This window comes from Tinamus guttatus, unplaced genomic scaffold, assembly GCF_059628265.1.
Source record: "Tinamus guttatus ecotype Peru unplaced genomic scaffold, ASM5962826v1 Tinamus_guttatus_pri_ptg000497l, whole genome shotgun sequence".
In the NCBI taxonomy this organism is placed as follows: domain Eukaryota; kingdom Metazoa; phylum Chordata; class Aves; order Tinamiformes; family Tinamidae; genus Tinamus; species Tinamus guttatus.
In genome coordinates this window covers 1,170,838-1,184,149 of record NW_028289031.1, presented here as the reverse complement: position 1 = coordinate 1,184,149, position 13,312 = coordinate 1,170,838, and the positions used below count along the sequence as shown (strand labels likewise).

Below are 13,312 nucleotides of genomic sequence, written 5' to 3'. Positions count from 1 at the left end.
GTTAATTGTTTTGGAAGTTGTTGGTGTGAATGTTTAAATTTGGCTGGCTAAGGTTAGGGGTCAAAGCAACCATATTGCTAAGTGTGTAGTCTCCTTGTAGGCAGTGATACAAAGGATGAGCATAATGTTATTGTTTTGCTTTTAATATATGCGGTTTACCTCAGCAGTTTACCTCAAAATATAAGTTATATGGCACCTTTAACATATTTATTTATTTATTTTGGAGTAGCCTACTTCAGATCACTATTTCTTGTAATTATATTTTGAACAATAAGCTAGTCTCTTTAGGAGGAGTTTGGGGATTAATATTTTACTTTTTAAATAGTATGGTCCCACTTGGGCAAGGGAGAAAGTGAAAGAAAGCTCAGAGTATATTCCAAAATATTGGTCTACAAGCAGATAAAACTTGCTAACTTCTACCTCTGAATATCATATCCCCTTCCTCTCATTTTTCTTAAAAATGATCCTTTTTTATGCCACACTTACCTGATAAGGTTCACAGGCAAAAGAAAGGATAACTATGAAAACAAAGTAATGGGAGAGATTTGAAAAGGAAAACTGGGGCAGAAAGAAGCAAGCACTTCAGTTAAGTCAGTCATTAAGAACAAATAATTCTACGCAGGACCGAGCACTATTAATATCACCCTGGCCTGGTGATAAGAATCATTGTTACAGCTTAAGATAGATTTGCATTTGTGATTGGCCTTTATTTAAACACACAAATACTTTTCAGAGTCACAGTGAGTGAGACACAGTGACATGTGCAATTTAGCACTTCTGCAGCGTTTCTAGTCCAGAAGAGACTGGAAGGAAACATCTTGTAAAAAAAAAAAAAAAAAAAAAAAAACAGTATTTGTATTAATCTATTTAAAACACCCACTTTCATAATATTGTGTAAGTCGTCGTAATATTGTGTATTGTCGTAAGTCAGTAAATGGCAACCTACGTGTATTACAGACGTTAGTAGTCTAACTGCTACCTTTTCAGGCTGCTCCTTTCCCTACTCTTTTCGGTCTCCCGCGCGCGGTTACCTCGACGAGTGAAACGCCTGCCTGAAGGGAACCGGGCAGACACCCGCGGTGGTTCGTGGCTGACTAAAGAGCAGAGCGCGCGTAACCTGCCAGGCGGGCTCCGGGTCCCCCCATGGCATTTGCAGCGCGTGGTTTCCCAAGGCTCCGGCTGCAGGGAGCAGCTCCCGGGCAGGAATAACAGCCGTGCTCCCTGTGTCCCGTCCCTGGTGACATAAATAAATAAGGCACGCTGATCAGTTTCAGCATGATCCGGCTGCGGCCTTTCTTTGTCCCACTGCCAGGAATTTGCAGGAATCGAGCAGCACCAGCACGGCGCTCTTCAGGCCTAGGATGTAGCCCCAGCACGGGAGCGCTCTTTAACTGCTTTGGAAGCTCCTAAAGGCGAATTCTTTGGTAGGATATTCATAGAAACCAGCCAGGCTGCACGCAGACTGCTGGCAGTGCCCCAGCAGGTAGCAAGGGAGGCAGATGACTGCAGGAGGAGAGCGTGTCCATACCCACCCGGGGAAACTGCTTTTAAGGGACAGCCGCTGGCAGCATTAGTATAATATTGGTCTTCTGTAGACTGGAAAATGCACATGTTGCAGGCCTTGAACTCCTGAAGAACAGCTTCAGGTTGGACCCCTTCCAAACTGTCTGCACACCTCACTTCTTGCTGTCGAGTGGCCGCTTCTGGGGTGATAAACTCAAAGCCCCCAGCCTTGAGTTACCAGCTCAAGTCATTAGAGGTTTCGCAGGAATAGGTACAGAGCTAGGAACTTCACCAACTACTAGGAAAACTTTTTTTTTTTTTTTTAATCCCTCAGTTTTAGTTTGTGGTTATTTGAAAGCACATCCTCAGTTGTTTTAGAGTATCTCACCTAAACCTTCACGGAAAGGAAACAGCTAAGGAAGCACGTGCCCATTTTTTATTTGCAAACCTTAGCCTGTGGTAAATAGTTGCTAGGAATGAAATCATCTCCAAGCGTAAAGGAGTGTGTAGCTGCCCAGTCAGCCCTACTTTGACACGTTTCTCAGAACCCGTTTTGCATCTGTTGGCACCCAAGAAATGCAGCAAATATAGGCCAGGATAAAGCCTACCTGAAATTAATGCTAGCATCTTAGGTGAAGTCCAGGCACGCTGTGCTAGTTCATGGAAGCCGAATAATCAACAGCCTGTACTGCACTTACTAAACTAAATATTTTAGCTGGCTGTTTTTCTTCCTGCAACCAGACATGTCTCAAGTTCGCAAGGCAGGTACAGAAAGAGAGAGAAGAGGAGAGAAAAATGACAAGAAAAATGTCTGTGGACTTCATAGCTAAGCAGAAAGTGCTTATGGCAGTCAATAGAAGAGAGAAACTGGTAACAGGGCAGGGAACAGTGACAAAAGGACATGAGCTGTCATCTCCGCTTCCCCGTGCTCAGAAAGCTGTCCTCTACCCCTCTCTCATTCTCTGTCAGGAATACGGAAGAACAGAAGATTTTCTCTGTGATCTTCCTTTCGGTACTGCTATGTGCTCAAGTTAAGAGTACAGTCAGGTACATAATGAGAGAAAATAGTCGCTTTGCCAGTTACTGGGATTTCTTCTCTGGAGATCTTCAAAACCCGCTTGGACGCAGTCCTGTGCCACGTGCTCTAGGTGACCCTGCGTGTGCAGGGGACTTGGACTAGATGACCTCTAGAGGTCCCTTCCAACCTTAAGCATTCTATGATTCTACGATTTTATCATCCCACTGCCCTCTCCTTATTTGCCATACATTTGAGAAGGTGCAACAGCAAGACTAGAAAGGGGGAATAGATTCAGAAGTGCATATCTAGGAGTAGGAGACTGTTGGAGATTACTCACGGGCAAACAGACCTTGTTTTCAATGATGCTACTGAAACACACAGCAGGAGGTCCAGTAGGAACATTAAATCAATCCTCACCAATTTCTCTTACGTCTTTTAATACTAGAATAACCAAATTAGTATGAATTTTGCAAGAAGCCCGTTCATAATTCATACAGGAATCAATGAAAGCAGACCATCGCTATCCTCACCTCCAGGTCTCCTGCTCTGCCTCTTCACACGTGGGTTTTTGTTGTACCGATTTCGCTCTGGCTTTAAAGCCATTGAACGTACTGCCAAAAGACCAAGAAAAATGAAGTATAGAAGACGTGCAGTGAGGGGACAGCACTAATGGTAAAAATGTTCACAGTGAGGTTCCAGGAAGACGCATTCTGGGCACCAAGTGCAACAAGAATTCTGAAAGCCATATACAAATCTAAACTCTTTAAAAAAATGTTTTTATTGATTCATTACCATACAAAATTTATTCAAATTACATCCATTTGAAGTGGTAAGATCACAGCTAGAGAACAGGTCATCCTTTAATAAATCTATTTACAAAACTCACCATAAAAGCTTTTTTTTGTTGTTTTTTTACAGTATTTTACAGAGTTTTTTTTCAACTAGCATACAATGCAAAGCTAAATTAGATTAGTATTTTGCCCACGCACACTGGGACAAGTGTTTAATTTGTACAAAAAGATGATCTCCATTAGTCTTCATTTTCTCTTTCCCCACAAAGTGCCCCTTTGTCTCACAAATCTTCATGCTCACATAACTTTTACTTTCCTCTTCCACAGACTAAAACTTTAAATACTACAATTTTATTTACAGATCCACATCTAAAAAAACTTTAAAAAATTACAAACGAGCTAGAAAATATTCTGGCAGTGTTTACAAATTAATTCTATTGTACAAAACTGCTAGATAACTAAAGTGTGAGTTAAGAACATATATCAACTTAAATACAACCGCTGAATGATCTATGCACACGTTTGTACATATAAACACACACTTAACACTGTTTAACAGTTCTTAATGTGTTGCCCTTTATACATCTGTTATATTCCAAAACTCACACAGTCATACAGTTTTCCTGTTAGTACTGTGACTTCTTGCCATTTCATGTGTGAGCTTTTATAGCAGCAACTCAATGGTACCAGAAAACCTGCATACATAATATTCTACTACAGTACAAATAGTACTAATTTTCTGAGTATGTCAGATAAGCACAACAGTAATGCAAACAAAAGGATTATACGGGCATCATCTAATCAACATACATTAATTTAGCCCAGACCATGGCAACATATTTTACACTCAAAAAAAAATATTTAAGACTTCTTAGAATTCCTCTCACTTTCAAAAAATAAATATTGGTACTATACTATACTACCAAAGATTTTCAAAAAATAAATGCAATTCAGTTGATGTGGTACTTACAGTTATGTACTTTGGAAAAAAAAAAAGTTAGTTCTATTTCGCTGGCGAGGAGAATTATAAAAAGCTGTAAGCAGAGGAAGCTAACCCACTGAGATAAATATGATATATTGAACAAACAAAGCTTGGCGTGTTTTCCATAGAGGGAAAAACCCACAGTGCATCTCTAGTAGGCACTTAGCACAAAGCCCCACTTAGTACCACAAAAATTTATGTACCAGTTCTAATGCACACTGGGGGCAGTAAAATTGAACTGTGCATCTTCGTCCTAGTTAAAAAAAAAAAAAAAGAAAAACAAAAAGAACTACTTTCACACACACACATACACACACACATTTACACAAGCATTTTTAAAAATCTGTGGTTACTACGAGAAGTGGCAGAACATTATACTTTTCAATATTTGCAATATACACTACATTTACAGTGTATTTTTATTAAAAGCTTTTAAGGACATAAGTATTTGACCTCATAGTGAGACATATACACAGCTCAAAATGAGCCTTATGACAGCAATTTAAACATTCCCACAAATAGCTGAAGAATCCCGTTTCACACTCCCGCTTTACTTCATATTTTCGTTTACCGCAGGTACGATCCATGTTGTGAGACTCGAAAGACATGCATTCTCTGCAGAAGGCACGACCTGAAATACTATTATAAAATTGTTATTTATGACTAAACCAGTTCATTGAGCCCTTCTCCATAAGCTCACTTGTCAGGGTAAGCAGAGACTGGGGAGTGTAAAAAGAAAATATTTATGGTCACTCACTTGCACTTGCTGACTCACCAGGCGCTGGAGCTTAGGGTCAAGGAGGAGGCTTTCTTGCAAAAGCCTTCAGCTGCTTTCTTGTGGTATCTTAGGGAGCATTTAATTAAAATATCAGCACTGTTCAGGAGCCTGGACTATTTAATAATGCTATTTTATAGTAAGGAGGGGGCTACTCAATGATGGCAGGTGTTCCATTTCTAGTAAAAACATGATTTAAATATGGACATCTCATTTAGGAGAATCAGCTGTATATAAATTCATCTACCAATGAAGGAAGCTTCTCTAAATCATAGGCATCAAAAAGGTCACTGATGCCTTCTTCATCCCCAAGACTCAGCAAATAATCTTCCTGAAGCAGAGGAGGCAGCAAATTCACAAATGGTCCTTCAAAGTTTGAGGGAATTTGGTCCTCGGTCTGCTGGAGAAGGTTGGCTGGAGAAGCCAGTGGAGAGAGAGTTGCCATATTCACTGAGCAGTCACCTTGTCCTGAGTTACCAGAAGCCACTTCTGGAAGGAGAGGAAGGAGGGAAACACAGAGATACATTTAATCCCATTAGAAATGTTTGACATGGACGAAAAAAAAAATTAACTACTGTATAATGAACCCCTCGCAAAGCAACGTTTAAACAAAAATCTAGTTCAGAAAATTTCTAAACAGTTTTCGATATGTTGCAAATAGCTTCTTAAAAATACCGATGTTGCTGTTTCCACTAGCTTTTCAATAAACGATTATTTTATAAGGTTTAAGCAATTACTGAAAAAAAAAATTGCAGGGGAAGATACCCTTTCTTCATGGGAACTCACAATCCTAAATACTTCAAGACAAAGATTTTCTATCTAATAAATGTCCTCAGAGACACCAAGTAGCTCCATACGTCAACATACACAGATTTCTGCCTTTGCTTCAAGACAAATCTTTGCTGTTTATCCAATTACTGAAATTTACTTATTGAAAGTTATTTTAGCCAACTGATGCAAAGGAAAATATGTTGTTTTTTCCCCAACATACAAAATCTCAGGTTTTTGCTGCAAGGAAAAATAAAGACAAAAGGTAAGAGATCTGTATATGAATTCAGAACGGCATCTGAAAGCAGAAAGGAAGGCTGCTAAAGTATGGCAGAGAAAGAAACTTACCTTTGGAAATGGTCTTGGAAATATTTCCATTGTGGTCCTGACTATAGGTTTTCATTGGACTGAGAGCATCGGTTTCCTCTGGGCATAGATAAACTTCAATAGGTCCTTGAGTACTAGATAAATGTATCAATGCACTCTGCTGAGAAAACAGATGTCAGCAGGATTTTAAAATAATGAACACAACAGAATATTGACAAGAGCTAGCATGTTCTTGCTGGAGCAATGTTTGTAAAAATTAACAGAATTAAAAATCCCCCAGGCATTTCATTTTTGTGAGTAGGTGAAAGGCTTGGCTGCTATGAACATGAAGAGAACATAAAAGACTTTCCCAATGTTGAAGCCCATCATATGAAGCCCATCATACTGCATGTTGTATCATAACCAGAGGTATATAAAAAATCAAAACCCTAACATCTGCTTATGTAGTCTCATGGAATGAAACTATGGTGTGCAAGTCATAGGTTTTATTAATAACAAAAAATATTGGATATGTTTGTGTAAATGTTTCTTCTGTAAAACAAAGCCAAAACATCCTTCCCATTTCTCGCAACATTCTCCTTCAGTATTCCGGTTCACGCTGAACTCAAAAAGCTGTATATAGATTCAACCATTTAACATGATTCTTTTCCAATTAGATAGACAAAAAAAGTTGTCCTTTACTCAGCCAAACTTTTTCATTTAAGTCCTTCCCTCCCTCGCCCAAGGAGGCTACTCTAATTCTCAAGGTGTCATTCCAGAATGAGGAGAATTTTGAATTCATCTCAAGAAGGCAGGTTTCCTAGCTTTCATATATTGGTGCAATAAAGCTAGTGACATATACAGACAGATAAAACATCTGAAACGTTATTCTTCAGGTTATGATGGAGAATCATAAATGATTCCAGTTAAAAATAAACCTGCTACAGCTGTATTACATTACATTTAAAAAGCACGAATACAGCCATTATAGCTCTTGGTAGACTTGGTTCCATGCTTTTAATTGTGCCCTTTGACACAAAGTTCCTCCCCTTGTTTATATTCTGACAATTTATAGCAGGACATGGCACTCACTGTTTTACAAATACAGAGAACAACAGGGATAGGCACAGAAAACATTAAGGGTATTTAAGGAGAGGTCCAGGAAACGAGGCTGTAGGTCAGTAGAAAAGAGGAGACACACAGAGAGATGAAGAACAACCTGTAGAAAAGCTGATAAATGCAAAATAGACATGGCCATGTGATTGTGAATGAGAGAAAGAAATTGTTCTACTGCCCAAATCTTAAAACCAAATGAGTAAGTAAGTTGTGTATAAAGGATAAGGGAATTTCAGGCAATACTTTAATTGATCGTGTGTTCTCTAATCTACCTGCTTTAATTCACTGAATTAAAAATCAGAGCATAACAAAAATCAGACCTAGGGAAAAAGAAAACAATAACTATCCGTATTTATGGATATTGATAGAAGATTCCCCCTCCCCACTGCAGGAAAAAGACGTATTCTTCCAAAACCCTGCACTCATGATCAAAGATGAAATTAAGGACAACAGCAGAGGAGGAAGGACAATTCAATGGGCCTAAAGCAATTACAGAAGACAGAATTTGGAAGAATCTGTTACTGCCCCACCCTGGCATAGGTAGAGCCCAGTTCAGTGGAACCAACTCAACATTAATAATGAAGGAATAATGTACGAACACAGCAGATGATTTTTTTTGGGGGGGACGGGGGGGTGGCTTGTCTTTAGTTTTTCATGGATTGAAGAAATAAGGTGCGCTTTTTGAATGTCTAAAGCAATGGCTATTTGCAAATCTGCAAATGGTTTACATTTGTCCAATATTCTCGGGTTTGCTATATTAACTGGGAATTATAAAGCTGAAGGTTTTGCCACCAAGAGATAAAAATCACAGCAGTAGCTGACTTACGTGGTCCAAAACCTTGGGAGATATGAAGAAAAGTAAAGCTACTCCCTGAGGACATCTTCAAAGAAAAGTCACCTGAACCATTTTCCTCTGTAATTGCCACAGCAGGTAGAGGAAGTACGAAGGAGCTAATTTACCCTAGACATCTACCTGAGATGAGGAAAAGAAACAAAACTGGGACAGAAGAATGAGGACCAGGCATCTCTGTACAAAAGCTGGCACTGGCGGCGTGTGGCTTCCGTAGCAAAGGTGATGGAAGCGAGATGTCGATGAACACTGAGAGCGTCGGGAATAGAAGTACTTATAATGAAAGCAGGAAAGGAAATCAGCATCCCATCTACACACATCACAGTGGCAAACAAGGAGGGGCACAAAGGGAGTGCAGTACGAGGCTCTACACAGGAGGGTAGAATCAGTGTCAGTGAAGCAAAGATGATAAAGGAAGAAGAAAGGGTCAGAATAGATTATACGAAAAAAAAAGTTGCTACAATGACTTCAATACTTGAAAAAATCCCACATGAAAACAAATATCTCAGTAAGTTAGAATATCAGTAATGTGAGTTATCAAGATGTTTATGGGGAAAAATTTGGACTAAACTGTATAAAAACTAGAGGGATAAGAGCTGAATCTCTTAAAAGAAATATTTTACAGTCTTATAAACGGGAACATTCAAATATTAAGGAAGAATTCTTAATATAAAGTATGGCAAGGGAGAATAATTTACAAAATGTGTGGATTATTTTGAAGAAAAAGCTAGAATTCAGAGAAAAGGAGTGAAACGAAATGGTAGAATTTCAGGATTGCAGAGAGGAGAATAATGAGTGCCTTATGCAAATGACTTTTTTTTGAGATTCCTCTTAAAAATAGCTCTGAAGTTTTTAAGAAGAATGAATATAGAATGGTATGCCAATACAACCCAACTTGGACATCGGTTACCACAGTAAAATTCACAGCACACTTTATCTGTAGAAAAATGATATATGGGGCAGGAAAAGTCAGTCTCTTCTTACCTCCACTGGGTCAGGCACTTCAAGTCTTGTTTCTGGAGGAGCTTTCACAACTATAACAGTTTGGTCTTTAAGGCCACTAATTTTTCGAATGTCTTGATATGTCACATAAGCTAATGTAATCAGCATTAAGGAATTTTCCAGCCCATGTTACAATATATTCATGCTATTAGAAAAGACATAATTCTTTGAATTATTTTTCCATTTTCTCATGGCTACATCCGTTTTTCCTCAGCCCTGTTTTAAGTTTCCTATTCTCTGCGCTCAAAGTCATGCTTCACAGCCCTACTCTGACAAAAGGCTGGTTGTGATTGTAATCAGAGCGTGTGAGAACTTCTGTGTGATACAGTAGCTGGGGCTGCCTCTGAGTGACAAGAAGAATTTTCTGAATACTTTCCTCTCTTGTCTTTTATGTGTGTAAGAGTACATGAACTAACCCCCCCTCCAACCTGCCCTTACTCAGTATGAGGGAAAAAATTTATATGCTTGCAAACAAGATGCAAAGAACTGGACACATCAGGAAAAAACATAATGGAAGATACAGATATATATTTTAGATGCTTATATGCAATATTTCTGAAGTTTTCAATAAAACTATAATTTCAATTTGCTTTGGGGGATTTTATTTTAGTAACCAGCTATCAAGGAAGCCCAACAATTTTTTATTTGTATATCACCTGGTAATTTGTGGTTAGACTTTTGGAAAAGGTTGGGAGTGGGGTGGAGTGGTGGGAACTGTGACCTGTTTTAGTAAACATATACTGTTACTTCACACTACAACAAAACAAACTGCCCAAGCTCAAAACACAAACGAACAAGTGCCCGGTGGGCTTTCATGTAAATTCCAGGCTTTACCAGTCCTTTACCAAGGTCTGCAAAGGCAGAGTGCAATTTACAGTAACAGTGTCTGCCAGAACCTGCAAAGACAGGAATGGACTGTATCTTTTGGAAATTAAGCAACAGTAGTCTTCCTCTCTAATAGATCTGGCTTGAAATTGGTGCAAAAATGTGACAGGCCATGTCCATTAGACAACCCATCAGATCCGACTACTGTATCAAATTACCCTTCAGACAAACCACCTCATTTCTCTTCCTATTTTTGACAAAGTTCTTGAAATTCTGCAGCTTAGCTAGCTGACAAAGTGAAACCTTCACTTTCCTTTGCTGTAGCCAAAAACTGCCCGAGCTGATAATGGTCGTATTTCAAACCATTGACAGTGATGATGAGTTATTTTCTGATTCTACTTATAGGAAAGATTAGAAACATTTCAGCCAGGGCATAAGTGATTCTTGGGCACTGCTAATCATCAGAAAAGAAACAGTTCTAAAAACAACAGCTTTGTCTTCCAAGACTAAGGGAAGGAAGAAGCTTCTCAGTCCCATCAATATTCAAAGGGCACCTCTTGACAGACTTCAGTGAAATAAGTAGAAAACTGTATGAGGACGCAAGGAGATTTATCCCCTGGTTTAGCACTGCTGCACTCCTACCTCAATAATCAGTAGTATTATCAGCAAATGCTCAGCACACTGCTTGTGGTGATGCCCTCTTTGCCCACTGCTGAGAGAACCAGTGAACTCAGGGCAGGGAGTTCTGCCATGGCAATCAGTATGTGGAAAAAACCATAATGCACAGTTTTGCTTTGCTTAAATCTCATGGATCTAGCTCTTAGTATAAGGCAGTGCTGGCCCTTTGCCACTTGGTCATCTATTTCCACAGGCATTTTGAAATGTAAGTATATTCAAAAGGAAATACTTATATAGTTCAGAGTTATTTCATACCCTTTCAAACACAGAATAAGTCCAGTTTCTTATATATTCTTTGAACTACCTTTGAACATTTTAAAGCAAAAAAAGTTTTCACACCAGCATTTAATAAAACACTCTTCTGTTGCTAGAGGATGGAATATCTCATAAGGAACATAAGAATTGCTTAATTGTAAGAGATGGTAGCTATTGAAATACCAATACTATGCATTTGAGTACTGTTACTAGATTAAATGATTTATTTTAAAATAGGCATTTTGAGAGATCATAAAACATTCATCTATGATATTCTGTTAAAATCTGTTGCAAGTTTCAAACTGAAATGAATCCCAACTTTCTTTTCTGCTCTATGCCTGCAATTTATATATACATTACTTTAATGCAATATGTATTAAGTATTCATTATACACACAGAATTATTTGTTACCTTTACAAAGACTTTGTATGTCATTTTAATTTCTGCACACATGAAAATTGGGTTTGCTGTAAGCTCTAAAATAGTCTAGAAAGACTATTTTAGAAAGAGCAGCTCTTTTGAAAGATCAGCTTTGCTTTGACGTTGTCGCTCATTAATCAGCTGATTTCTTGGTTCTACTCTATGCAAACATGGATGTTCAGGACTACTTCATATATCTTTTTTTTAATACATTCCAGAAGCAAGACCCAAATAGCTTAAGTGACTTCTTAAATCCACCTGCATTAAAACCAGTCAGCCACCTTGTAGGAATCCATACGGATCTACAGAGCACATTGCTTTGAAGGACTCGGTATCAGAGGCCTTGCAAGGAGACAAACCAGCTTTAAGATTTTGGCAAAAAGGATATCTCTGATTCTCTGAGTCCTCAGTTAGCAACTTGAGGTCCAGGGTGCAGCTTTGGATTAGCTCATCCAGTTTCTTCTCTTCCTGAGTCAATTCTGTGACCTCCTTCGTGAGGCCTTGGCGCTGTGCCAACATGCCGCCGTCCTCCGAGAGGCTGCAGCCCCTACGGGTCCAAAGAACAGAGACACCTCAAACATTTGTAAAACCTGAGAAAAATGCTACAAGCAAGAGCATTTAATTTATCCATTTCTTATCCTCTTTTCCCTAACCTGACCAAAGCACGTGAACATTAACTATGTTTTTTTGTTTGTTTGTTTGTTTTTCTTAATACAATGTGTGACCTATGGCCGTCGATACAAAAGAGAGAAATATTTCTAAGCATTTATGAAATCCTACTTCTAAATTCCCTCTACTATAAACAGACCCTGAAAAAGCAACTGAGGAAAAAAGCAGGTAGAGAGGCGTCCATAAAAAACAAACTCCATTTACAGAGACAAATTAATTAATCCAATATTCTGGTTTTAAATTCTGATAGAAAATGCTATTTATACACTGCAACACTATCCTGATAGAAGGCATTTTGCATGGTTGCTCAGAGCAAGGTGTTAACATGGAAGCTGAGGAGAAAAAACGTGGCTACTTTGTAACAGTGAAATCAGCCAGGAGGAATGGAAAAGGATGATAAATACTCACATCCACTGAATGTTGTTTTTGGATTTTTTCTTGATGAGATGGATGCCTTCCAGTACATTGGTGATATCGTAAATCCTCCTTTTTTGCACCTTGAGTACTTCTGCCGCTCTGTTCAAGTCTAAGACCCCATCAGGAGATTGGCTCAGCAACTGAATGAACTTCTTTGTAAGAAGGCCAAGTGATGTATCATACCGAGTCTTTTCTGAAGGAGATTTTGGGGCTTGGAAAAAGAAAGAATATCCCCAAATAAGTCGGTTTTCTCATTTTGGTTCTGAAAACAGCATCCAGAAATGAAAAGATACGTATTACAGGTATTTCTTTCATTTTTTTACTGAAGAAAATTCTCCCACTCTTGCATTAAGACGCAACTTACCACTGGATATTTATTTGGATTTCAAGATGTACTTTCCAAATATCACAGGTACACGAGCAAATACGTATATTTTTTAAACACAAATATTTCCATTAGTCTGACAGTTACATATAGCAATATTCTACCTAGGCTTTCACTATGTGAATTCTTAACAGTATTTTTAGTATCTATTTATCCTGGCACTCTCCATCAGGCTGATAGCCAACTTTCATCAGGGCTTGATTTTCCCTACTTGTAAGATAACTGTTTCACATGCAGTTAACCAGAACTTAGGTGTACTTAGTTAGGACGGATAGTGGATGAACTAAATGACAGATTCCATCAGTACCTTAATCCATGATTTACAGAAAACTCTGGTTAATTAGATGAGACTGACATAAAATATATCATTTCTCCATAACCAAACCAGGTTCAAACTGGGCAAGAGTATCCAATTATTTTACATTGAAAATTCTACAGCCTGGACCCTATACATTTTGGTGTTTCCACAAATTTAGTGTCTATATAGTGAATAGATTAGATTTAAGAACTTAACTATGCAGATCAAAATAATTTTGTATTATATATATGTT

At 38.4% G+C, this 13,312-nt stretch overlaps 1 protein-coding gene across 3 annotated transcripts in view; it reads right to left on the bottom strand.

Moving 5' to 3' along the window:
• Positions 1-4,837: 4,837 nt before the first annotated feature.
• E2F3 (E2F transcription factor 3) overlaps positions 4,838-13,312 on the bottom strand; it is a 40,889-nt gene continuing 32,414 nt past the window's right edge. For 2 of the 3 annotated variants that reach the window (XM_088533396.1, XM_088533394.1), the window contains exons 3-7: positions 12,368-12,587; positions 11,679-11,837; positions 9,094-9,208; positions 6,186-6,324; positions 4,838-5,558 (exon numbers count right to left, since the gene is read on the bottom strand). In XM_088533396.1, coding sequence (XP_088389522.1) covers positions 5,293-5,558; positions 6,186-6,324; positions 9,094-9,208; positions 11,679-11,837; positions 12,368-12,587 — 899 coding nt within the window. In that variant the 3' untranslated portion in view covers positions 4,838-5,292. The remainder of the gene's footprint in view (positions 5,559-6,185; positions 6,325-9,093; positions 9,209-11,678; positions 11,838-12,367; positions 12,588-13,312) is intronic. The other variant, XM_088533395.1, reaches the window with a different exon arrangement.